General features: G+C 37.0%; 1 protein-coding gene across 1 annotated transcript in view; it reads right to left on the bottom strand.

The window, feature by feature from the left end:
- Positions 1-3,440: 3,440 nt before the first annotated feature.
- Positions 3,441-27,630, bottom strand: part of ZDHHC17 (zinc finger DHHC-type palmitoyltransferase 17) — a 64,522-nt gene continuing 40,332 nt past the window's right edge. The window contains exons 9-17 of the mRNA XM_052668339.1: positions 26,678-26,820; positions 24,093-24,195; positions 16,618-16,740; positions 13,699-13,761; positions 12,769-12,862; positions 9,538-9,621; positions 8,994-9,151; positions 6,818-6,912; positions 3,441-5,435 (exon numbers count right to left, since the gene is read on the bottom strand). Coding sequence (XP_052524299.1) covers positions 5,297-5,435; positions 6,818-6,912; positions 8,994-9,151; positions 9,538-9,621; positions 12,769-12,862; positions 13,699-13,761; positions 16,618-16,740; positions 24,093-24,195; positions 26,678-26,820 — 1,002 coding nt within the window. The 3' untranslated portion in view covers positions 3,441-5,296. The remainder of the gene's footprint in view (positions 5,436-6,817; positions 6,913-8,993; positions 9,152-9,537; positions 9,622-12,768; positions 12,863-13,698; positions 13,762-16,617; positions 16,741-24,092; positions 24,196-26,677; positions 26,821-27,630) is intronic.

The following is a 27,630-nucleotide window of genomic DNA, read 5'->3' on the forward strand; positions in this document are numbered from 1 at the left end:
TCACAAACTTTCTGCCTACTGGAGGAAGTGCTGAGGATCTGGGAATCCTTATCCCACACTCTGTACCTCAGGAGCACACCTGAGCTGCAGCAGGTGACAGGTTGCAGGAGGAGCTTCTTCCCAGCCCTTCCAGTGCAGAATAGACTCCAGCACAGCAAGGAGGTCAGTCAGGTGCAGACTCGAGTTACAGCACTTACAGCCCAAGCAGTGGTTGGGGCAGATGTGGGACATTGTTTCTCTTCTCATCCTGCCCAACAGAAGTTGTTACAGAAAAGATGAGAGCTGAAACCGTCTGGTTTTGGGAGCCGGCTGATACCTTTGGGGAAAAAAAAGCCTTTACAGAGTGAGTTCATGCAGACATAAGCACGACTAGGAATGCTGCAATAAAATGGTAATCGTGTGTGAGCTTGGGCTCAGGCAGAGGTTCAAGCAGCGTTTACCGCTCCAGTCTGAGGTAGTGCAGCAGCGCCAGCCAACTGCCTGATTAGAAAAATATGTCCTAGTCAAAGTAATCCACAAAGAGAATTTTGTACGAGTTAGGGAGGAACAATGTGGATACGAGGAAGAGCAGACAGGCAGATCAAAATGTGAGCCAAGAGCTCGCATGGCTCACACACGGGGAAAGATTACAACTGAGAACGACAGCAGTAGTGTACAGGCAGCACACGCTGGGGTAGCAGTGAGAGCACAAGCACCAGCGCAAGCCTTCGGTCCTTGATAGTGAAGAATTTAATACTCTTCTGCTACAAAGTGATTTTTTTCCTTTGCTGACTTGACACTGGTGCAGGAAGGCTCCTGCGCCTCCAGCCGTCCCAACCACACCAAAGGCTCACACCTCCACCACCATCACCGGCCTCCAGGGAGTCTGCCCTTGTGCTAAGCACAGAGCTGAGAAGCTGGCCTCTGGGAAAAGGGGAAGAAGGCCATTACACAACAACAAAAAAAGTTGAAATAAACTTTCAGAGCGACTCAAAATGAATTCCTGTAGTTAAGTCCTAAGTTTTTATATAAGCTCCTACCAGACTTTTGCATTACTATATACAGTAGTCACAAGAAACTGCTTTCAGTGCACAAACTCAGGGTCCTTTAGGAAAGACATTCTTCAGTAAATTCTTGTAAATTACGACCATTTAATAGCATATAAGCCACTGCTCCTAAGTGAAATTTTACTTAGTGCAGGTTTTGTCATTGTAGCCATCATGTTCAGATGCCACCATCTCAAATGTGTAGAATGTCTCACAACTGAGGACAGAGCTACTCTTCACATGCGAATTTGAGAGCTAACAACAAAATGAGAGAAAAAAATTTGATCAAACTTCCTAAATACAATTATGCTCACACTTATACTGGAAAAAAAACCAAACAATGTTTGGTCACCGTGTGCAGGCCAGAAATACAGCATGAAATCTACTTAGTTCAGAAATATCTACAAGCTCTTTCAACTTAGCTCAGTAAAGGCTATGCTGTGTGTTCTTCCTAAAATCCTGCAGTACTGCTAAGACTTTCATTGCCTTTGATCTCTTTATTTCTAACCAAGCGCAGGGAGGCGTGCAGCAGCATCACTGCTTCAGCTGACGTCTGTGCGCACGGCCTGCTTTAGTGAGATGAGTTTGAAAAGGCCTCTCCTCCTCACCAGACCCCAGTTTCATAAGGTCATTTCACAGCTGAGGTTTTTTCAGAGTGACCAAACAGAGCATCAAAAGCATTTCAGAGAATACAGTGCACAGAGTACTGCAACTAAGATCGGAACTATAACTGGAAAACACTGACAATATGCTGTCTGCCTTATTGATACTTAGGAAAAAAAGACACTGAAGGGGAAATAATGAACTGATGCTTTCTGCCTCAGCTGTAGACAGCAGCTCTGCCTGTCACTGACCAGCAACAAACAGTCCATCCAGACACCTGTGATAGATGTGGCTCCCTTGCAAACAGTTGCAAGAAGAAGGAAGACTAATTCCAGATGCAAACTGCATCTCCCTCCTGCACCACGCAGAGGCTGAGGCAAAGGCAGAGCAGTGCTCAATGCAGCCGAAGAGTCCCCTGTCAGGCACAAGGCTTCCCCCCACTGCAGAGTAACCTGGACTGGGCCAGCTCAAACTTAGGAGCTGAATCCACCAACAGCTGAGGACACAAAGACAACTACAGTAGCACTTTTCTGTAGCCTTGTTACATGATGGAAGTGCTTCCTCTCAGTGACGTCCATTTCCAGAAAGACTTCTGAGAATGGACAAAGCCAGCGCTGTCATAACCACACCAGAAGTCAAGACAAACACTGCATCTAAGAGTCAATATTTATTTGATTAATAACTTACAAAATTTAACAGATTTAATTTATGTAAGGAGAGCTAATTTATTAAACATTTTACAGATTTTATTGTTCACAATGTAATACATCAAGATCTTGACAGTATTAAAATAATACTTGGCACAGTTATAAATAAAGAATATACAAAAAAATCCATAGCTTAAAATGTAGTGATGCTGTTTTACACATTAATTAAAAAAAATAATCTGGTGGACATCAAAGAATACAGAAACCTGCAAACGAACAGCACATGTTTAGGGCCAAGACAAAATTCCCATTTATTCTACCTGGATCAGATCAAGCTGGTCTGATCTGTTGTTGGTCTGGATGAGCTTCATCGAGTTTCAGAAGCAGTGCAGTTTTGGTTCAACAAATGAATTGCAAGTTTGATAACTTGACAGAAAAATGCTGCATAGTTGGCTCCCCCCGCTGCGCAATTTTATGACTCCTGATCCAAAAATTCAGTGTTACTCAAGACAAGTCAGTCTGCACTGGAAACTTCACATCCCAAATCCACACACAGGTTAATATTAATAACAATCAATATTGCTCCAATTCTACAGGCCTTCACAAAACCATCAGAGAGTTCTTACCAAGTGAAAAGTGCAGAATTTCACCACGTATTACCAAAGATCACCTTCTCTGCAAACTTTTTAAAAGGACTGCATGACAATCCATGGCAGTTAATGCTACTGGACAACGAAAACCAAAACCTGTACCACGTGCTGAACCGCTCTTCTGGTGCGAGGCGGCTTTTAACAAAGCGGACTTCAGTTCTTCAAGTCAACCAACCCCAACAGAAACGTGAGAAGTGAACAAGTATGCAGAACATTACGGATAAATAAATACATGACGCTGCAAAGTCTTCAGGCTTTGTTTCGAGATTACGAAAAAAGATGAGGAACTGATAGCAACTGTTTTCACTGAAATGGAATTGGGATTGCAATTTTGTCTGACAAGAACAGCAAAGCTTCTTGCCTCCCCTGTACCCACACCTCTCCATCCAAACTGTGTCCACGATGATGTTGTTTGTTCCAGTATCAAACATTCAAGTACTTTAATGCTGCACTTCTGTAAATCCTGATATCTGGTACTTGCAAACTAAGCGTGTGTCTCGAGATCCACAAACTACTACAGAAAAAAAAATGTTTACTTGCAAATACTGAACATCAACTATTTACAGTTTCACTGCTCCTCTTACTAAGGCAAGGGGCGGGAATACCACTAGATTGCTTTATTACCTGTAATCTGCGTCTGACAGAAAACGCTAATTTTGCCAAGCATCAAACATGCAGTGAATTTGCAGGGCGTAACGCCTATTAACAGCAATATTTAACATCACTAAAAGCTCATTAGATATCTTCCTATACTTTTTGGTTGGATAAAATGAAAATGAGCAGCTTTAAATATACTAAACACACACTCACAGAGAGAAAACTATTTGATAAATTATTTATGTACAGATACACATTCTTTACACTGGTCTCAGACATCGGCTTTCAGGTCCCCTCCCCAGACTCCCCTCACAGGATTCTCGAACCACTAGGTTGCTACAGCACTTAGAAAAGAACTAACCTGATTCTCAGTCTCTCTGTAAACAATAGTTAAGGAAGCAGTGAACAATTCACAAGAGTATATGAAAACACCATGACAAAAATCAGTGCATCACATTCAAGAAAAGCCCCCCTGGAATGCCATTTCAGTTGATTCCTTACCTTCCAGACATTTCTGTAGCATGAGAACTTAAAAACACTACGGGTGATTCCCACTTGCCAATACACCACCTTCTTCAGAATGTTGCAACACATTTTCTATGTGCGTGTGTTATTTTGGAGATATGCTTTTTTTCTTGTTTTTGTTTTTTTTTTTTCTTTTTAAAGTTTGGTTTCCATTATTTTACACCCATACAAAAGAATCATTTCAGATGACTGTGGCTTCTTCTGCATTTGCAGCTGATTTGAAACTATTTTACTTTATATTTTTATAACTGAGATTTTTGTTTTCACATCTTTGGTTTCCCCCATGCAACTACTCTTAGAACACATTTGCAGCCACATTACCTTGTGCTGTCTGGGGACCAAAGCCAGTACTGAAGCACTGCTAGTTTGTGAAACATTTATCCATTTACTTCAAAGATAATGATTTATTTTCTACTTTTTTTTTTTTCCTGAACATTATATAGTGTAACCTACTTCTGCAGGTGCATCATGCATTTAAGCACGGGTTCAACTTTGACAGAAGAGCTTTCCTTATTTGTGCAATCTTTTATTTCAGACTATACAATCTCAGAACAGGGCTTCCACAAGTATTTAGTTGTACCAGTAAACGGTGACAATAATAATCACCAAAAAATGTGGGCAATGTATTTTTTTCTTAGCATTACCAGATGTGCATTACTGCTATAACTGAACATTACAGGGGATCCCCGCCACGTGATGTTTATCACAGTATTGAAAAGCACATTTTTCAATGTACATAATACTACAGAAAATCTGTAATTAAAAACAAAAAAAAACACATTACAGGAACTACGCCAAAGCAATCAGTGAACTTTGCGCCATGAAATTTAGCTTTATATTCTAGATTCTCATTTCAGTGGAATTATTCATATTGGGAAATGAATTTTTCTGCTCAGCACAACATAACTACTTATGTCAATACTTCAATAATGTCATGCTCCATTGTGAAAGATCTTAAATAAAAAAACCAGCAACAAATACTGTGAATATGCTGTTGCGAATAATTCTCATGTTAAGAACTGTTAAAATCCCTTTTTGATCTTCCTCCTCTTCCTTATCAGGTTTGGCAGTTTATTCTGTCCATTTTTACTTTTGTTAATAAAATTCTGATGAAGAGAAGGTACCTTAAGATTCATCACCAGCCCTACACATAGCATGCTATTCTTCAAGGGATGTGGTTTCGAGAGAGAGAGAAAGAAAAATTTCAGGCACCACTCAGATATGATATGCTCACAGGATGAAGGTGGTGCTACACCAGCTGGTAGCCTGATCCTGACGTTTGGTCGTATTCAATCGTATACTGCCTCGTCCAGTCCACGATAACAGGCCGAAAAAGACCACAGCATCTGAATTCAAAGAAGTCTATAATGTTCCTTATACAACCGTGGCTAAAAACAGAACAGAAATACGTGTAAGTAACAGCAAAGCTCTTCTAACAAAGTACGTTGTTTTTTCTTTGTACACGTTCAGTTTCTCACCCTAAGTTCCCAACTGCACAGAACCAATTCAGATAAAAATTGGCTTAGTGCTTGCTGATGGAACAAGCTCTAAAATAAGTCATTATACGGATGAATTTTTGTCCTTGGACACAATCATGACACTACATTTCCTTCGCTACCTGCTCTCTTATTCCTTCAGCTATCCACTGTTCTTACTCAGAATCACTTCTATCTTTCCTAGTACTTATTTCTGTCATACCTAGTTCACAGCTGTGGGTCTAAGATCAATTAAGTTCCTAGACAGCACAAAATTAAGGAAGCATTAAGGAAGTAGATGACATGTTCAAGGGCTTTCTGCTGCTGAATTAGTTCACCATCATGTGTTTAAGATGCTTGCATCAGAACTCCAACACTTTTTTTTTTAGTAACTGCACACAGGCTGAATATGTTCATGATTTTCTGGAAGAGAAGCCTATGTAATAACACACCAGAAAAGGTCAAAACAACAAGATGACCACTCCTTCATTTGACAGGTGATGCCAATTAGTTATTTTAGATACACGGTGTTAATTTTTATGAGTCCTTTTTATAATAGCAGCTGTTCCACCAAATATGGTTTGTGAATTGGATATCAATATAGGGATAAAAACAGTTTTTTTCCTATCCTGCCCACTGCTCTGTGTTCTTTTTTCAGAAAATGCAATTACCTGGTTTTACAACTTTTTTCTATGGAAAGATGTCAACTATAGAGAGGTGCTTGTCTTTTTCTCAATTAAGGTTTTATATGTAAAGATATTAAAAGAATCATACAAACTTCTATTCCAGCACAAAAATCAAACTACATACAACTAGGATTTCTACCTGCTCTTCCTTCAGGTACTCTCTGAAAGAGCAGCAGCTCCCACAGAATTGACAGCATTCACTGCAGGATGAAATGTGCTTCTGCCCTTTCTCTGCTCCTTCATAATATGTCCTCAACCCGCCAATATTCCAGCTTCACGCCTTCATTTATTTCCTGCTTTGATCCACAAGCTTGTCCATTCTGCCTTATTCCCCTCCTACAAGAGCAAACATCCCAGTGCTACACCATCCTGTAGCTCTCCTCTCTTAGCTTGCACTCTTCTCACTACAGAAACTAGAACCTCACTATACCCTACTCTTCACGATAATGAAAAGCCTGTGTCTTACCTACACAGCATCCACTTCAGCTCCTGGGACATCCTGCACCCCTCCCCACCAGTATTTAGTTATGTTCCGTTTCAAAAAGCTGCACAATTCAAACATGAGGAGCAACACAAGTGAGAAATGCACGTTTACGCTTCAAAACTTACTTGAATGGGCTTTCAATAGATGTGGTTGTAACTTTAAAGTGCTTGTATCGTCTTGCATTCATTCTTTCATTTGTAGTGATTCCTAAGCAAGATATCTGAAGACAAAAAAAAATAAAGTAAGCAATCTAGCCAACATAAAAACAGGCAAACAAGCCCTGTGTCAGACAGGCAGAAAAAGAATTTTTTTTTTTTTTTTTTACATTTGTTCCTTTGAAGAACAATTTTTGTCCTGCTGAAACTGCTGGATCCCAACATAAAATGCCATACAACCGTTGTACCAGATTGTGCAAAATATTTAAGAGTGATCAGAAATAAATCATGATCACTGAACAAACTGTGCCTTGCTAGTTCATAGGGTAGAGATGCTGTTATTAACCACCAACTGAAGTGCACTGTAAATAGCAGATTCAGGAGTTAGTTTATACAGCATTTGAATCACTTTCTTTTCCTCTTGATATTCTCATAATAGTATGGTATTATGACAGTGCTGTATTTCCCTCTCGTTTAAAACTTTGTAGCAAACTTTTCTGTCATTAAGACAGAAAGTTGACTAGAAAAAGGGGGTTTTTTTTGTTTGTTTGTTTCAAACCACAGTCGTTTGGCTAAAAAGAATACAATTTTATGTAATAACTTTCCAACTACTTCAGCCTAACAGGGTACATATAAAACTGCAGTTTACTGCAATGTGGTGTAATTGGAAACAGAACTGTGAGAAATCCTTTAATAGTCTACAGCAAGATAAAATCTTATAATTCCCAGTGGAATATCAAATCAACTCTGCTACATGTTACAAAAACATGAACACTGAGAAAATTAAACTTGGGCTTGCTTGCCTCATTTGGATTTACTTGTATCAAGCATTTTTCTCTCCCTCCATGAAACCCAGTGGAGTTTCATTTCCATGTATATAAATGAGGTGTTAATGGCCAACTTTTGAAGTTGAAGTACAGTTTTTTAATTACTTTTCTTTCATACGTAGTACTTTGGCAGGAGTCTCAGCCAGTTCAATATAAAGGGCAAGTAAAAACTTGATAATGGAGGGAAAAAACAAGGAGCAATAGCAGAGACTGTGTAGCTGCACAGCCAAAGAAATAATCTGGAGAATAATTTCATCAATTCCTATGTCAGACTGGACAGAAAGATCTGTCAAACAAGATCCTAAGTTTTCTAAGTGCAACACTGTATTAACATGAGTATGTTTATTTTATTTTCCCAGGATTAATAAATAAGTGCTAAGACTACGTTGTCTGATTACACTAAAGATACAAAATACAATGCAATGTGTTTTTCCAAGTGTTGCATAATTCAAAGATTCATCTGCACACAGATGATATTTACAAGGATTCCCAACGTGGAGCTCAGTGGGTCACAACAAATATGACAGAAGGCTCTCTGCAAAGTTACACACTCATCTCATTTGCTATAGAAGTCTTGTGGTTCAAACTCGCTTGAAAGCCACATGAAATGACATGGTTATCTTTGCTCATTTGTTTTTCTAAGGGTCTTTTGCTGGTTGAGACAAATGTCACATACACAAGATTCTGAAATTGGCATATATTGTTAATAAACATCCTACAGAAAGGAGGAGAAAACCCCAATTTCCTAAGAAGTTGTACTTAAGTTTTAGAGTGTGATTTTTATTTCCAGGATCTGTGGACAGATCAAATCAGTGTCTGGCTGCTCATTAATGACAAGTAATATTGAAAGGCTTCCAGCATGACTTGTCTTTCATTAAAAGGGATACAGAAAAAAATGGGTTTGGTCAGATTACAGTAAAGTCATGTGATGATGAATCACCCTGAAGCAGTTTAAGAAATTACTGCATCCCATCTGAAGTTACCACCCAGCTAATGACATACTGCATTATTCCTACTTTTACCCACAGATTTTATCCTCTAGGCTTCTATTAGTCTTTATTGCCTTTCTCTGGTCTATTTTGCCTTTTTGTCATTCTGAGAATGGAAAGTGGGAGGTAAGTATTTTAATCTCTTGCACAAAATAAAAGTGCAAATGAATGAGAAGCGAGTGATGCCTTCTATTATGCAGAGACAACAGATGCCTCCCTCCTGCAGCTGTGGCTGAGACTGAGCACTTGGTCTTGCATAATGAACATGAACATTTAATCAACAACTATCCGATATACCTATGCAGTCCCAAATGAAATGCTCTTCCATACCTGATACATCTGACACATGAGTAACACAGCCACCCACATGAAGTGAAAAACACTGTTTAGAAACATCCAAAACATCCAAGGAGAACAGGTAGCAATCTGTGTAATATAGGTCCAAAATCCATCCTTTGCATAACTTGTCTCACAGTGGAAACCCCAGTCTGAGAAAAAAAGAAAGCAACAAACACCATAGAGAAGATTTAAGATATGTTTACTATACATCAATGTAAACCTCACATCAGAACGCGTTACATGGAATATGAAAACAGCAGTGTACCAAAAGAGTTTTACTTGTTCTGGCTTCCTTTTCCAAATCACTGAATATATGACATAGACACACACATGGTTGTGAGGAAGACAAAAAAAAACAGGACAAAAAAGATCTTTTAAGTTAAATTAACATGGGAAATGATTAATATGCAGTTCAAGTCCAGCATAAAGAATATAAAAAACTGATAAGGCAAAACCCTGTAGAAATCCATACTGGGAGATGAAGTATTTATAAGTGATTAAAAACAAAACAAACAAACCCCCCACATCTACTCACAAGAGATGCATCCATAAATCATCCAGCAGATCATAAACAGCAGGAAGAACAAGTATCCCATAAAATAGCGATGATTCCCTGCTCCTAAAGTTGCACAAGAACAACGGAGATCAAATTATTCCACTTTCAAAAGACAAAACACATCAGGAAGCTTAACTTCCTATTATAGGCATCCTCTCTCATGAGTTAATACAATTATTAATATGCAATATTTAGAACAATGTCGTTAACAGCTTTACAGAACCCAGAACAATGAGGAATTGCACATCAGTATGCAATTTTCTTCAGAATGACAGTAGAAAAAAATCAGACTGCAGAGCTCTTAAAAGGAATGGGAATATGAAAAAATACACCATCTCTGCTGAGAACAAATTAACTCAAAGCTTAGCTTCATCAAGTGTGTTTAAGCCCAACCAAAACATGTAGCACAAGTCAGATAAAAACTTCAGACAAGGCCTAATTAACTGGCTAACGTAATGAATGGCACAACAACAAGTACAACATTTTAACTGGAGTTAAAAACTAGAAAAATCAGTTTTAAAAAGAACGCTCTATTGTAAACGTTAGTACAGCTAAGATGATGTCTCTTACACAAGCAGGTCCTAATTCTGAAGGACTCAACCTTCCATCTATAAAATATGTCCATTGCTTTAACCTCCTAACAGCACTAGGCTGTAAGTTAAACCCACAAAGACTGTAATGGGCTACAAAGATTTGGCTGTCATCATCTACAAGCACAATATTTACTTCATTATATCAGATGTTTTGCCTGCTAAATAAAGAGCATCCTCTGGAGGCAGAAAATAATCAAGTGCTTTCTGCAAGCAAACTGAATGACTATACATAAAAAAGAGATGAGGAAAAACACCCATAAACGCAAGCTAGACTGACTACAAGACATTTCCTTGAAAATCAAACAAGTTCCTTTGGATGTAAAATATGCTGCAATGTTGCCTTCAATCAACTAAGAGTATATAAGGAGGAGTGTTGGGAATGCCCGTAAGGTATTACTTGCACTTTTGGAACTGCTTGGTTTCATAAAAACAAATTCAGAAACAGGAAGTTAAACGGTCAGACCAAGAGGCCCAACTGATAGGTATTCAATGAAATGTTCCATTCAGCAGCATCTCAGTTCTATGGCAGCACAACTCATGTCGTAACAGTAAAAGAAAAAGTTTGGTTATCGCTTCTTCCGTGCTGTTTTTTGAAAACTACATTTCTGTTACAAGTCCACAGTTTGCATTTGAAATGGCATTTGCTTAACTGTATTAGTTAATAACCACCTGTGAAATACGTGTATTGTCATTCTGATATTCCACTAGAAAGACAGCTACAATCAATCACCGTCAGAGACCCGCTCACTGCAACATGCAACGTTAATGACACTGTTGCAGATACGCTAAAGATAATTTTTCCTTACTGCCAAACTTTTTTTTTTTGAAGCTTGTCCTTCTTTTCATCTGTTTGCATAGCAAACAAAGCCCAAAGAGTTTATTTTTAGAGTGTCTGTACACACTCTTTCCTCAACCTTATCTTTAGTAAAATTCTTGTCCTTTTGACACATTTCAAGACTATACAAAACATTTCCAAATTTAACCTTTCCATCACAATTCATGTTTCCCTATTTGGGAAACATGCCATGAATGCAGTTTTAAGAATGGATTCTGTTTTGTAATCCTGTGCTCATAGTCACCATCTATGAACTGGAGGCAGAAAAGCCATATAAGGTCGTTAGACCATCATTCCCTTCTCATGGTGCGACTTTTTTTTTTTTCCCAGCATATTTTCCAGTTTCCTAATGTTTACTTTTATCAAGTTATCCTGATTTGTTCAAGACCAAGAAGGTTCTGTTTTTTCATCTACTGTTTCTAGGGGGGGGGGGGGGGGGGGGGAAAAACAACAAATCATCACCATCACCACTCTAAAAAGAACCCCCCAAAAAACACCAAGAAAAAGTCCATTACATTACCTCTCTCTAACCCAATCCTGCTACACACGTACTCTCTTATTACTCACAAACTAAGAGGCCTCTTTTTTCCTTTCCCACCCAATCTTTCTGCTTTTCAAATTACTGGTTAAAACTCTGGATCTTTCTGTCCCATTGACAAGTTCTTCTCAGCACTCTCACAAAACAAATATCAAACTGTCATCAGCAGCGTCTCCAAAATCTGAGCTTGTGCCCACTCTGCCTTTTCGCTGGTGTTCATTAATGATTTCTTAGTTCTTCACTGTAAAACATCTAAAATATAAATCAAAAGTAACTCACAGAGTGACAATAGCAGTAAATGAAAAATATGGAAAAAATTGTTCCATAGAATGGAACAACCCGAGCCCATCTCCATGAGATCTGAGTGTTTTGTTAACAATTCAAATGTCAGCACTGCCCTGTCCCTTCAGAACAGTCAAACTACAGTGACTATCTATTATTATTAATACTTGAGGGGACTACAGTGAAGCTTCTGTTAATGAATCCAGGTCCTAATTCCTCCCAAGATCAAAGTTATCTCTACTCATGTCTTTAAAAAAGTAAATAAATGAAGCAATTATATTTCTTTTCTCACTATGACACCCCTGCATAATAATAGCTTTCAAGTAAGTTTTTCAAGAAGAAAGACAGGGAATTGCAGCATTTAGAGACTTGATTCCTGTTTTGTATCAGTTCTCTATATTACCACCAGGGAGAAAAAATGAATTTATTCTGGGAATTACAGGGTGGAAGGTGTGAGGGGGTCAAGAAAAGAAATATCTCAGTAGTAAGACATTCTGTATCTGTACTGCAATTGCATTTTTTACTATGTACACTTTCCCACTAGAAAATTCTTAGGAAAGATCAAAAAATTTATATTAGGCAAATGGATAAGCAGTCAGTGGTGGAATCAGTAGATGTTCTTAGTGTAGAAAGGATTAAAAGCTTAACTAACCTTTTAAATTATCAGAATTTAAGTTAGCATAAATAAACATGCAAGAAACTGAACAAGACAGAAAACAATTTTGAGTCTGGGTATACAACAGACACTACAGGTAAAAAATAAGACATCGAATCAGATGTAGAAAGAAAAATTAAGACCAACATTAAAAATTATCTTCCTTCTACCAAAAGTCCTCTATGGTTTTTCTGCCAACTCACTTCCACCATGAAAGAAGAACAGGCCAAATCCCATACAACACACAGGATCATTTCCAGAAGGTTTTGTCTTCTTGATCTATTACAGATTTCAGCAGATTACTTACCTACACAATTGCCCACCCACGGGCAGTGGTGATCAAACTTTGCTATACATCGATTGCATACACCACAGTGTTTAGACCTCACTGGCTTCCGTATCTGAAATGTTTATTAACATTTGTTAAGAACACCAAAAGAACAGTTGAATGCAAAATAACTTATTTTGTTAACTCCCCAGATAGCTTCAATTTTTAACTCAATCTTAGCTATCAGTCTTAAACCTATATGTTATTTAACACAAACACATAGACCGCAACCTTAATTTTCTTACATAAAGGATTTTTTTCCCCCCAACGTTCTTCTATCCCCTCCAGCTCTTGAGCTTTGTACAGCAACCAGTTTCATTTCAGCTTTTCAGCAATGAATGTACAGAACGAGTTCCAGTTCCACGATTCTGTCAGCAGTATTCATAATGAAGCCCTAAACTGTTCTGCTTATTTTCTAAAGACAGGAATGCTATTCAGCAACTGCAACTCAAAACTCTCGATTACTCTCAACTATTTTTTTCAAGTTCCTATTTTGAAAGAAATATAAAATAGCAACAAAGAAAAAAGATCTGATATTAACTATTTGGAGACATACACAGATACACAATTTTAAGTTGCTGCCTTTGTCCATCATATTCCAGATTTTAAGACTATAGCATCATTCATGTTCTACACAGCTCAGATCATTAAAGCGCAATACTGACTGCCCTGATAATTAGGAAGTTGCCTTTTTTAAAAAAGAAACACATTCATTTACCATGAATACTTTCCTTCCTTATTGTTGCATAAGGCTTTGTGTGTGAATTCTTTTGTTCCTTGAAAATACTGCATGAATCAAAGACTGCAAATAAATTCTGCCCTTTATTTGGAATTAGTAAAGACAAGAGTGCATTCAGTATAGCATCATCCAGTTTTGGCACAGAAAAAAATATATATATATATACATACCAAGCAGGTACTGCAGAATATACTAAGGTCCAGACTTCCTGTCTCTGCAAGTTCTACTATTGTCTGCAGGAAAAAAAAAAAAAAAAAAAAGAGGATGAAATAGGATTTAGCATACAAACAAATGTTGACAAGAACTGTAATGTGTCTGACTCAAAGGCTGTGAACTCTAATGAATTTCAGGTACTCTTTACATACAGAAGTAAGTTAAACTCAGTTGAAACTGATTTTAAACATACTCTGTTAATCCAATGTTAATTCAAGCCTGATTTCTAAATCTCTACAGAGGAACACAATGAAGACCTTTCAGGAAGGTAGCAGGATCAGCTAGTCTAAAAAAGACCATTTCTAGAGGTAACACAGCAAAAATCTTGAATCTGCCTTTGCCTCTTTCCTCAAACCTTGAAGTTTCTAGAAAGAAAAGAATGCAAACCAAACCTTCTCCTGCAGATAGTATATTATATTCATGGCTTAACTGAAGAACATAAAGAGGTATCAGCTAAAGCACCCCTATTCCTTCACACTAAATGGTAACTTTTTATTTAGTGCACTCCCTCAGTATCTACTTCATTGACAGAACAGAAGAAACCTTCAACTCCATGATACGTTTTCCAACAAATTCCAAAATTCAGCAGCTGAAATCTGTCTCACATGAGACTTTTAAATGATGCTTGTCACATATGGAAAATATCCTGAAATCATCTTCTGCCAAAATAGCCTTCCTTGATCCAGAAGGAATTCACTCAGCATAAACTGCCTAACAGTAAACAGATCTACTGCTCCCTTTCAAACAACATATAGCTTACGCATCAACGTAGCTTCTCATTGGAGAAGGAGTAATATGGTTCTTACAAGTATTACTTCATCGCAGCAATAGAATTGTCACTTCCCTAATGAGATGACAAGCACTAACTTGACCGAAGGTGCAGAAGCTTTCCCCACAGTACTACACTTAATTAGCCAGGAACATTTATGGGATTCTTAGCCTCAAACTAGATGGGAAAAGCTACAGTCAACAGTCCAGGGGTAAACAGTGTCTTAGCGCTTCTCCTGCTGATTTCAGATGAATGAGGAATAGTCTGATACAATTTTCTAACATTTCTTAACTAAGCTCTGGAAGTTTGACTTTTCTTTTGCTTTGCTTGCTGTGGTTCCATTGCTTTTGGTGCAGAATTCATCTCCATCAAAGCAACCTTCCAGACTCTCACTCCACGCAACCACAAGTAGTTCCTCTGACTTCAGTGGGAGTTTGCACTGTACTGCACACCAGTGACAAGATACACAAAGGAATTCACATGCGATGATCAACATTGGAGTTCAATATAGCCACAAGCAACATCCTAAAACTCATGAGAATAGAGCTGAAAAGGTCATATAGAATGCTTTCAAATCAAGTTTTCCTTTGAACTTACAACACAGAGAGATCCAGGAGGAGATGTTACAAACATACTTTTGTGCTTCATGAGACCTGGGGGTCTACCTTCTGTGCTTTCAAATTTTTAACATTTGATTGTGAAAAGTGACTGACTTACTTTAAGAAAAACTCAGGTTATTTTGTAATATAGAAATGCTAAAAAGAAAAAAAAAAAAAAAAAAAAAAAAAAAAAAGACATATCATCCAAAGAATAAACATCTGAAAATGCTGCTTACAGCAACATTTCCAAACATCCTTAACTCAGTCATCTGGAATTAAAAGAATTTTTTGCTTACTTATTGAAAAGCTAAAGGCAAACAGTGTAAACACACTTGGAGACAAATTATGAGTACTAAAGTATGAGAAAATACTACAGTGCACCCCATTAAGACATAAACTACAGAGGTTTATGCCCCCAATAATAAATCAGTTTACACTTGGGTTAGTTGCATTAGCACATTAACAATTATATGCATCTAAATGAGGAAGTTGTCTTTTACAATTCCTGTACAGTTCAACAAGGCTTTCATACCCACGTATAACCACTGGTGCACGTGGATAAAATGAATTGCATGTTTCTGCAATTTGCTGAATCTGAACCAATAAGCAGATGTGGACTTAATTTAGCCCTGTCGAAGAAAGAGAATTTAGCCTGGATTTTACTTTGGCAAATTTGCAGTAACAGAAAACTTGTACACCGATCAACAGAACTCAGTAATAGTCTATCAGAAAAAAATCATTCAAGCCATCACAACCATCTTTTAAAGTCGCTGATATCTTCTCACTTGTCAAGGCCATTACTCCAAGTGGCTTTATGGTAATCCACACAGCTGTTGTCACAAGTGAGCAAAAAATAGAAACACAGAGCTCAGCTTTTGGTCATATGTGAGCTTCCAGAAAACTTAGAATGAAACAAAAAAAAAACACGTTTCTGGTGCATTTGGCATGGTCAGTGCTCAGTTTGGCTGCTGAGAATGCACAGAAATTAGAGGTAATGTCATTAGTGATGAAAAACATTAGATCTCATAAGATCATCAATAATTCCTCTAATATTTATTTATTTAAAAAGCAAGACTGCCAGTGGTTTGGGCTGTTTTATACTTGAAATCTTCAACAACTTCACGCTTTTAATTACAAACATAAGAAGAAAAAAAAGTGCTTTAAAGTCTGGAAAGTTTTTATAGCATCAAACCAGCAACACTTAACCCATAATGAGTCACTTCTTACAGTAAGGTAAAATTCTAAACCTTTACATTTTTATCCAATGATTTTTTAAACTTTTTCCTATTGAAAACAAATTTTTTTCTCGCTGAGAACAACCTAAATGCAGCTAGGCTTAAATGCTTATTCTGAACAGAAGAGAGAAACCTGGGAGACAAGCGAAATGTTCAACATTTCAGATTCTTTCTTACACAGCACTTCATTGAAAAGCCATGGATCATACCGCATACCCCAACCAACTGGCAGAAGGCACCCGAAGAACAAGTCTGACATGCTCACAGCTTTACCTTTTTCTTTTGTTCTTCTGTGGCTTTGATGATTCCTGGATCAGACTTCCAGGATTTTCCAAAATTGTAGAAAAGTGCAACGCTATTAGCAAGGAATGGAAGATGGATGAAAAAAAAATTGAGATGTGTTTGAAGTCAAGGAATTTAAAGTTTAAAACCGAACTTCCTCTTGAACACCCACTAATAATTCTGAAATGAAATTAAGATGATGCCCTTATCTGAAATAACAATACACAATGTTGATTTTTTTTTTGTACTCAGCATTTTCTATTGCTCAAAATCCCAAACTCGTAAAATGCTCTCTATGAGATACTTCTAAAGTACTTAGTGCTCTAGAAATGAATAACGATAGAAATGAATAATGATAGTTAAGTTTTTGTAAGTATTTTCCTCTTTAAATAAATTCCATTAAATGTATCTTCTCAAAACTACTTCCTGTTTTCACAACAAACATCTCAAAGTTCTATTTATAAAATCATCACTGGACTAATAAGTCTTCATTGGCTTGAAATTCCAGCTAGATGACAAAAACGCCTGTTTCCAGCCTTTTAAGGAACTGTACTAAATGGAACAATGCTGGACCGTGATCACAAATCATGTCAAAACCATCAGTTATCTCCAAGAAAGGTACTATTTGAAACCTGGTCCTGTCATGAGGCATTACCCATATTTCACACCAATGAAAGTTATCTTTAACATACTAATATATCTAATGCTTAAAAAAAAAAAGAAAACAACCACAAGACTCAGAGGTCCCTGGAAGTGTTTATAAAGTCAATTTACCATATTAAGGCAGAAAATAACCATTAGGTTTAAAATATATTTCCTGTGTTGAATGATTCTCCATAACATGCATAGTCTTGCAACATTTGACATTTCTTCACAGAACTAGAACATTTCTTAGCAATGACGTTGGAAAAGCAAATCCTTCAGATATGCCTCTGCCCCTAAAACTGAGTATTTACTCTGTTCAGTGACCCTATAAAGTACTTCACCAACACTAACGATACCTGCCAGCTGTTATTCACAAATGCAACGTGATGCTATATCTGAAAGCACTGCACAAAGTATTTTGTTACTCTGAGTTACCTGGATGAATATTACTCTCTACTCTGGTAGTCGTTGAGACTTCCGTAATTAAAGCTTAATATGGAACTGTTTGTGTTAATAAAAAAAAAAAACTGCATACAAGCAGAAAGCATTATAAAGCTGAAAACATCATGTGGCAACTTGTATGGAACTAGTATATAAGGCTTTAAAAGCAACATAATAAAAGCATTTTTGCAAGCTTTACAAAAATTGATTTTGAACCTAGATGTTCAAATATATTCCACTATATAAATATATTCTATTCTGTTTGTATTCTTAGAAAAACAGATTAAGAAAGGCATTAAAAAGCATTAGAAAAATATTATAAAAACCATTTGTAAATAAATCTATGTGGCACAGATATAAGCAAATATTAACTGAAAGAAAATTAAAGTTCTGAAGAATAACAGTAAGCCTCTCAAATCCTTCTGCAACACTCTGGTGGCATGGAAGAACCCTGAAATATCAGTAAATGCAATTAAGACTTCTTTTGTACTTACGAAATCATAGAATCAAATAATGGTCTGTGTTGGAATGGACCTTAAAGACCATCTAGCTCCAACTCTCCTGCCACAGGCAGGGACATCTCCTTGATCATGGTTTTGGGATACCTGATCTAGATATCAAAACCCCATCCAACCTGGTCGTGGAGTCTCATTCAAGACTCACCTTTCCTCTAACAGCTGCTTCCAGGGAAAAAAAACAACTGACCAGCTGTACTATAAACTGAACAATGTTCTTTTTGATACATTACAGATGAAAAGCTCTGACTTTAGTATATGTACCATCTACTTTCTTCCCTTTTTTTCTAAATTTACCTGCTGCCAAAACTAAGCTGGTTCAACTTAATTTCTCTAAGGCTATAAAAAATAAGTTTTCTATATAATACTCATATTGTCATTGAGTTTTATTTGCTGCAACAGTGAAAACTTTGCATTAAAAATGCCTTAACCAGACAGCTGTTATAAACAATAAAGGTACAACTAAAAAAAGTTATGGACCATTCCTAATTACTGTACGTCATGTCTAGACTTCTAAAAAAGATAGGAGGAAAACCAATTTATTTTCTATCTAATAAAATGGTTTTATAACATTAAGGTTTTTTGAATTTTTTTTTAACTGATCACAATTTGTACAACGTGGCATGCCTATGGATTCAAGAATTTTTCTACATCTGCCCTTCCTACATCTTACCCCATAAAATACATGGGAAAGTCTAAGAAACTCTAACACAGATTCTAAATTTTGCCTTCTACCATGGTGGTATGAGATGAATGTAATGCTGACAGATATAAATTGTGGCAGATAAATACCACTGACAGGAGATGCTGGGAGATCACATGAGAAAGGTGATTTATGTACAGGCAAGCTATTAGTACATAAATTGTGAAGACTGAAAGAAAACCAGCACCTTCAAATAAACCCAAGATATTTTTCATAAATTTTAAACCAAACGGGGGAGCAGGGATACAAACCAGCCACAGCCTGAAGGAGAAAGAAAATTAAGAATTGTACTTTCCAGGACATTTCTCGAATCTCATGTAGACAAACTCAGATCGGGAGACTCACTTCACCTACCTTCAATCACTCGGCAACATAGAGAAGCACAGGGGTTTAGAAGGGACCTTTCAACAGAAAGTAAAGCCACATCCTAATGTCAGCATTAAGGCCCTTAAGTCAGACAAGCAGTGCCATACAATTTCTTCTTTTTTTTTAAAATCATGAATTCTCCTCTGACATTTACTTCCACAGAGATCTTAGCAACTTGTATCACAAGCATCTCTCAAAATTCTCCATACACAACAAAATCCTTGTAACTTTGCATTAGCTACCCAGTAGAGAATTGACTCTCCAGAGAGTGCCTCATTTTGTCCTAACATCCTCATTTGCAACTGTACAAAAAAAAAAAAAAAAAAAAAACATTACCATATTAATGGCTGAAAAAGCATGATACAACATTTACCTCTGGCACCATACTAATCTTCTGCCTTTTGTAAGGTTTCCCCACTTTACACTGTGAGAGATGAAGCAGAAACAAACACAAAATGCTTCCTACCTTCAGTCACAGTCAATAAGGTTGTTTAAGAACAAGAACAGGCTGAAAATCATTCCAGGAAACCACTTGGAACCTAAAGAGTGCCTCATTAGAAAGAAACAAAACCAAACAAGTAATCCCCATCCCACTCCAAACCCCATGAGTGATGCAAATACACGATCAGCTAATATTTTATCCTGACCTGCAGCCTATTTAGAATGGCCCAATCAAATGTCAATTCCTGGTATCACAGTTACACATCGTACAATAGACTGAAACCAAGCCAGAGTGCACATTATATAGCAAGATGCTCTCTTATACTAGCTACAAAGCCAATAATAAATTCTTTTCTCCTAAAGATCTGCAGCTAGGATGTCAGATCAACACAAGCTAATTAATCTGCCAATTTGTAACAGCTGTACATTCAGATCCACACCTACAGGTACACAAGAGGTCTCATATGGCTAGATATTTATTAGATGATATCCATGTTTACCAGCTAAAGATTGCCAAGGCCTCTACATCTGACCTCCATCCTCTGTTGATAAAGAAAAATCCCCTTAGGATGGACCTCAGGGTCCATCCAGTTGCAGCTTTCCACCACGGGCAGGGCTGCCACACACCAGCTCAGGCTGCCCAGGATCCCATCCTACCAGGCCTTGAATACCTCCAGGGATGGAGCACCCACAGCTTCTCCAGGCAGCCTGTGCCAGTGCCTCAGGGCCTCCAGAGTATGCTACTGTAACAGCTTCGTGAAAGCATGAAAATAATCATGCATTCTCCTAGAACAAGTTTTAACAACTGTTTAATTGAAATCATGTTTTCCTTCACTTAAAAAACATCAATACATGAAGCACATTAGTCATAATAATAAGGTCAACGACAATTCTTTAACAATTTTGAATTTGCCTTGCATCTCATTACCTCAGCATTGCAAGTGGTACGTCATACCAAAGGAGCATAATGAAAGAAAATGACATCCTAAAAATTGCATCAAATGGAAGAATTAGAACAAAAAAAATTGTCCTGTGATTATTTTGGGTTATATAATCCCTGAAATCTTAAAACAAACAAACAAACAAACAAAAGAGCAGCAAAAAACCTCCAACACAATAAACTCAATTTGTTCAGCTGTAGTTGGAAGATGGCATGAACAACAGACAAAGGAATTCAATACGTGTGCCCTGAATTTCTATAGGACACAAGAGAGCATTCTACCTACAAAATGCTAAAGGAGAGGAATAAAATACTCTACAGATTTATTATTTGTAAGTGTAATTTCAATGCATTTTTCTCCCCTAAAAATAAAAGTAGATTAAAATACGGTAATTCTGTGTATAGGTTTTTTATTATTATTATTATTTGATAATAACCCTGCTCCACAAACAGTAGAAGATAAACTAAGAGAATAGGACAACTATCCTTCATTACAGGCAAAACAGCAGAAGGGAAGTGTAAATGCACGGTTCAGGAATTTCTTCACTCCTATAAAGAGAAGTATTCTATTTTAAAAAATAAATCTCAGAAAAAATAAGTCTCAGAAATCACAAGGAAAATTCAATCAAAAAGAAACATGCACAAAATTAAGCAAATCAGTCATATAAATTGTTCAAATTTACTTTCAACATTGGTCTTTAACTGACAGATCACTAAGTCATGTAACTTACAGAAGACCTTATTTTCCATGCAACAATCATTAAATTCAAGAAATTACACTGATCAAGATCAACTTCAGCTTTGTATGTTCCTTATGATACGCTGCTTCTACTGCCCTTTCCTGCCTCATTAGGATTAAAACCAGCAAACTGGATGCTGTTTCAGACACCTTCAACAAATCTACAAGAGTTCTCTTGTTAAAGTTCTCTTGTTAAGAGAGTTCTTAACAAGAGAACTCTTAACAAATACTTGAATATTTAAGTAATGTTTGCAGCAATAACGACTTCTATATTATTTGTAATATTACATCTGAAGTTCCAGGAAGGCATTACTTGACAGTTTAAAGTTCAAAACATTTTTCCTGAGCAAAATATTGTCACAATTCATGAAATGACCAGAACAGGTTTCATCATCGGATGAACACTACAGAGTATAAAGAAGTACTCTGGTCTGCTGTAAGTAATTATATAAAGCTGTAAAAATAGAAGAATATTTTCCCCAACCACAGCATTGTGCCTCATGCCATAAAAATAGAACAAGCATGCAATTTCTTCTTTTTTTTTTTTTTTCCCCCCCTCTTCAATAAAGCTACAGGGCAATTTTCCAGAAGAAGAATGGATCTGGAATCTTATTACAAAGACTTCCAATTTAAAATCATCAATTAAAGGAAAATGGCCCCAAGTACTGTCTCCAAAGCTGCTTGTCACACAGAATTGTGTCAGCTCTAATGAATGCAATCAGTAGAAATAGAATCTTTCGGACTACTTTTGTGTCTAAAAAAGCTTTTGCAAAGGTTTTGATACAAACTTAAATTACAGCAGCAGTACAGTATTTTATCAGTGTTCTCAAGTCACAGTTTCAGATTAGTTAATTATCTATGCTCACTACTTCTAGTGAACATTACCCAGAGACAAATGCCAAGTTACATTAACCAGCATGGCTATCAGAAATAAAAATCTGAGCAAGCTGGTACACATTAAAGACATCAATTTTCACTGGAATATGAACAAACTATATACTCCAAGAAAAAATATCTTATAATTTGCTAGCCTTAAGACACAGCTTTTCACATCAAGATGGAGGCCATCACCATGCCAAGCCAGCTGTAGAAGCAATTCTAATCCAGTGAAGGACTCCGACTGAAAACTGAGCACATATTACATACAGTTCAAGATGATGTTATGTTAGCACAAGAAAGCTTTTCAAGGTAGCTCAGCATTTGCTACTCAACCACAAGTTCCTAAACAAACTCTACAAGGTATAGAGAGATCAGAAATGAGATGCTGCAGTTGTTAAACCTGCCTGAGAAAGTTTCATTTCACTGCTTGCCAGAAGTCAGGCATGTTTTCTCACCAAAAAATAACAGAAAAAGCAAGTTCACTCTAAAGGCATGGTGTATTTAGACTATTCATTCTGTCAAACATGGAAAATTACACTTCCATCTTAAAACTATGAGCTAAGACTGAAGAACATACTGAGAAGATAATAAAATGACTGCACTGCTATTACCTTGTTTCGTGGTATAATTTCTCTGAAGCAGAAAAATCCTTTCCAGGAAATCACAGAATAACAGAATATCCCAAGTTAGAAGAGATCCACCAGGATCACCACAACTTCTAATTCCACACAGGACCACACAAAATCAAACCCTATGTCTGAGAGCACTGTCCTAACACTCCTTGATCTTCACCAGCTTGGGGCCATGCCCACTGCCCTGGGCAGCCTGTTTCCAGGGCCTGACCAGCCTCTGGTCAAGAACCTTCCCCTAACCTCCAACCTGATCCTCCCCTCACACAGCTCCATGCCATTCTCTTGTTGCTGTCAGAGAGCAGAGCTCAGTTTGCCTCTCTGCTCCCTTCTTGAGGAGTTGTATGCCACCAAGAGGCCTCCCTTCAGCTCCTTTGCCCTGGGCTGAACAAACCAAAGGACCTCAGCTGTTCCTTACACATCTTGCCTTCAGATCTCTTCCCACCTTTGTAGCCCTCCTTTGGATGCTCTCCAGTCTTTATATCATGAAATTGCACAGCTTATGACCAATATCCATCATAAATGTAAAATTCACTTCAACTATGTGCAAACATTAAACATTTTAAAAAAACATTAAACGTCTATTCAGTTTTTAAGTTACTGTATTTGAAATATAGAAGAAAGTTGTTTAAGAATTTCAATATGTTTCCTTAGGGAGCTAAGGGACATTTTTCATTGAACTCTGAAACAATTTCTACCCCAGTGAAAACGTAAGTTCATATCTAGGCAGACACTCAAAAACATAAAAAGATGGGTAATATAATATGTAATCTAGTACTGCTAATGCATCCATATTCAAAGACTGAAAATAGTTAAAACCAAATTTATCTACTGCCTACTGTTCTTTGTGAAGTTAAAATTCATCAGCTCACAGCCACAGCGTATCTTATGGACTTGCTTACATTTCCCCACTTAAACTGGCAAAGCATAGGAGATTTTGCAGACTGCAGTAAGGCAGTTTTGAGGAAAATCTTCTACTTTCTGAAGCATAGCAATATCATATTTTTTAAAGTAAAAAAATGATTACCATGAAGACACAAAACAATTTTTAATGAAGACAGGTCCTTCAAAATTTTAAGCTGTATGCTTACTCTTTCATGAAGAAAAACCCTGGGCTTTACCTCATGCTACTAACACGAAGAAAATATTACTGTACACAGAAAAGGATATCATTCCAAAACCAGAAGAACCACGTCACATACATCCAGAATTTTGTTGCCAAGTATATTCCAAGAGGCAATGCACTGTGCATGGAGTGATCAAAGAATGACCTGTAAAGCAGAAGCAATGTCTTAAGTACATAAGAATGTTGTACATTCATTTTTTTTAAGTAAACCTCCGTACGAGATAAATGAGGTGAACCTGATTTGAACACCCTGGGCAAGATAACAGCCATAACAGAAATATGTATTTTTTAAAAAATAAGATGTTAATAGTTGATTTAAGAAAAATCCATCAGTAACTCTTAGGTTATAATGACTCATCACCACTTTAATATAATCTCATAATATTTCCTTATCTGATTTAAAAATAGTATCTTCGTTACACACATTAAATCAAAATGATTGGTCTTCTTAACAGGAAAACAAAAGTCTTCAGTTGGTTTTGAAATTGTTCACAATATTGAAAAACTCATGTTTTTTCTGTTGCTATTTTGGAAGGTACCATGGTTCACTGAGCATAATGCTTTGTAAGCAAACAGCACTGCAGCAATCAAGAACTACACAAGAAATGTGAAATGCTTACTTACCTAAAACTACACTGGTAGCAGTTACACATCTGTGAGATTCCTAACCTACAGCATGGATGGTGGTTGCAGGCTGCATTTACACACAAGATTCCAATGCCAAAAATACTTACGAAACCCACACAATGGAAAATAGATGTCAAAATTACTTCAAGAAGGAAAAGGTTTAAGAGACTTTGGTGTTATCAGCCTACATACTAGAAATATTTCTGATTCCTGAATCTTCCACTTCTGTAAGAGTTTCCATTAGAAAATTAGAGGAAAATTAAGCATTTCCCATAACAATAGATGTGCCAATTTGCAAGCCTGAGTGCTACTACATTAACAAAAGCAAAAATAAAGCCATCAGAATTCTTCTTACCTTCTCATTCTCTGCATTTTAAAGAATATTCTGCACAGAATTTGAATTTAGTTGGGACAAACTATGTTAGTGACTAGGTAATTCCATATTCAAGGAAGAGCTGCTAAACATATGAAAAGTCATCTTCTAAACTGCTTAACTCCTTGAAATAAAACTTCTTCCACTTCCTGCTTAAACATCCTCACATTGAAGCTTTTGGCTTTCTGTCCTGACAGTGCCTCTGAGCTGCCATGGTTATCTGCACACTGCACAGCCTCCATTTTACTCCTTTAGTCCCTTGCAGTAACTCTCCTCAAACAGACATTTAATAGTTTTCATTTTACTCCTGTATTCCTTTGTAGTAGCTCTCTCTCCTTTAATAAAAGCTTTTTAAATCTTTTGAGAAAATCCTGAAATGCTAAGGTGATGAGTTAAGGTGGCAAATAAAATGTGAATATAAATTTGGATAAACAGCAATTACACAGCAGTAATTATTCCTTCAGTGATCCCTATACACTTTTTTTTTGGTGAATAGAGAGGGAAGAAAACAGAGCTAAGCAAATTTGCTAAAATTTAAAAGGCAAAGGAAATATTACTAAAATAATAGCAAAAGTTTCATTCAAATCTCTATTTTATGGAAAACACTTTGAAAATCCTGCATAACTGAACATTAAGCAAAAGATAAGAGAAATAATGTTAATCCTGAGCAGGTATCAAGCAGATAAAAAATAGAACAGAAATGATGCCAACGCACATCTTGAGAAACTGAAACGCCATCCCTGCCTGTAGGAAGTGTGGTTGAGGATCTGCATTACCAAGGGATCTAGCAGTAGAAGGAGGTCAGTAGATCGAACAGCCTCAGATAACAAAAAGACTGAACAGATTTTCTCAAAGATCTTTCAGAGGCGTGAGTCTGATGACCACTCCTCCCATACGTATTAACATCATATAGATTCCATGGATTTGTTTTGTGGAGCAGAAATATTTTGTTTTCCTCTACGTAGAAAGGAAGGAAGAGCAAGTGGTTCTAAAAAAAACCCATGATATTCAATGCCAGAAAAGGAGATAGCTTGTAAGTACAGTTATATAGCAGGTTCTTCTACAGACACCACGCATGACAAAGAAAAGCAAAGAAAAGCAAAGCACAAATTAAGAAGTCTAAAGATCTTGAAAATCTACAGAGTACCTGTGCAAGTATACATTTATGTACACCTACAGTCATTTAAGTAATCACAAACATTTAAAGCTCTCTAAGATCAGTTAACAAATCAACACTATTAAAAAGCAGCCATTTTCTTCAGCCACCTCTTTGCACAACAACAGGGTTTTGATTGTATACTTGCACAGGTCTTTTTTCTGTCCCTGTAGCTTTTCCACTGACTGCTTTCTATGCAATTTACACTGATAACTCTTCGTCAGACAGACATTCAGCACCCTCCTCTGGAGAATGATTGAATTTCTGCTTTGCTGCTAGCTTTTATAAACTCAATGTAATGCAACCAAGGTAATTCTATATGTATCTGCAAGACAGTGGAGCAAAGCTGCACGAGTCCATTCCAAGGAATAATGATACAAATAAGTAAATAAAGTAGCATATCTAAAAACACACATGAAAGACAAATTTAAGATTATCTATCCAACAAATGAGATGCCCAAAAACACTTACTTTGAAAGAAACTGCACCATAGCCCAAACACCACCGTACATCAGCCCTTTAATGAGCCAAGAATCAATGTCTAGGTCTGCTATGAACCCAACAAGCCAAATAACTAGGAAAGGAGTCCCCAGCATCACCTTCTGACGGAATTCCTACATAGAAACAAATAGCTGTAAGTAATTCTGCTTTTAGGAACAGGTAGTAAAATAATATTCTATAATAAAAAAAGACAGACACAAAAACTTGTACCAAGTTTTTTTTTTTTTAAAATCAACCTATACTTACGTATCTGCAGCATATATGCAAAAAAAATTTCCTATAATCTGTGACAAACTAACTATTTGTTTTATAAGAATCACCTTTTGGAGATTTTACTAATCCACAATAAAGGCAATAGCAGTTCATTTTAAAAGCACTGGAATGCAGTGAGATATTATAAACTATAGTGCAGATAATCTCAGGTCATGTTAAACTGCCTAGAAAAAAGTATTGTAAGAGACTGCCAAACTGAAGACTATGTGAAGAAAGATAGGTCATATTATGGAGGTGCAGTTCCTGTTTAAGGAACTTTCAACTTTTTCTGGACACTGAAAGTGCACACGTGCAGATAATCCAACACACAGATCACATAAGGGCCATAGCTGCTGCATTACTGTATGGCCGTACCGTTACAGCAGAGGCTGTAGCCAGTGCCGTAACCACCAAGATGCAATGTCTATTTAAATCAAGAAACAATTACAAGCTACAGCAACACTTCATACCCAGCACGGTATTCTCACCAATAGGAAAACATTAACAGTACACAAGTCCTCAGACTATGGGCAAACAGAATTTCCTCACACTAGTGTGCCCTTTCATACCCTCATTTCTCGTCTCCTCCTCTCCACAGCATCAGATACTAACCTGAGCAGAGAAAGGCCTCCACATTAAAGATTCTCATGACATTATAAGACTGTCAACAC

This window comes from Tympanuchus pallidicinctus, unplaced genomic scaffold, assembly GCF_026119805.1.
Source record: "Tympanuchus pallidicinctus isolate F22 unplaced genomic scaffold, pur_lepc_1.0 scaffold8, whole genome shotgun sequence".
Taxonomy (NCBI): Eukaryota; Metazoa; Chordata; class Aves; order Galliformes; family Phasianidae; genus Tympanuchus; species Tympanuchus pallidicinctus.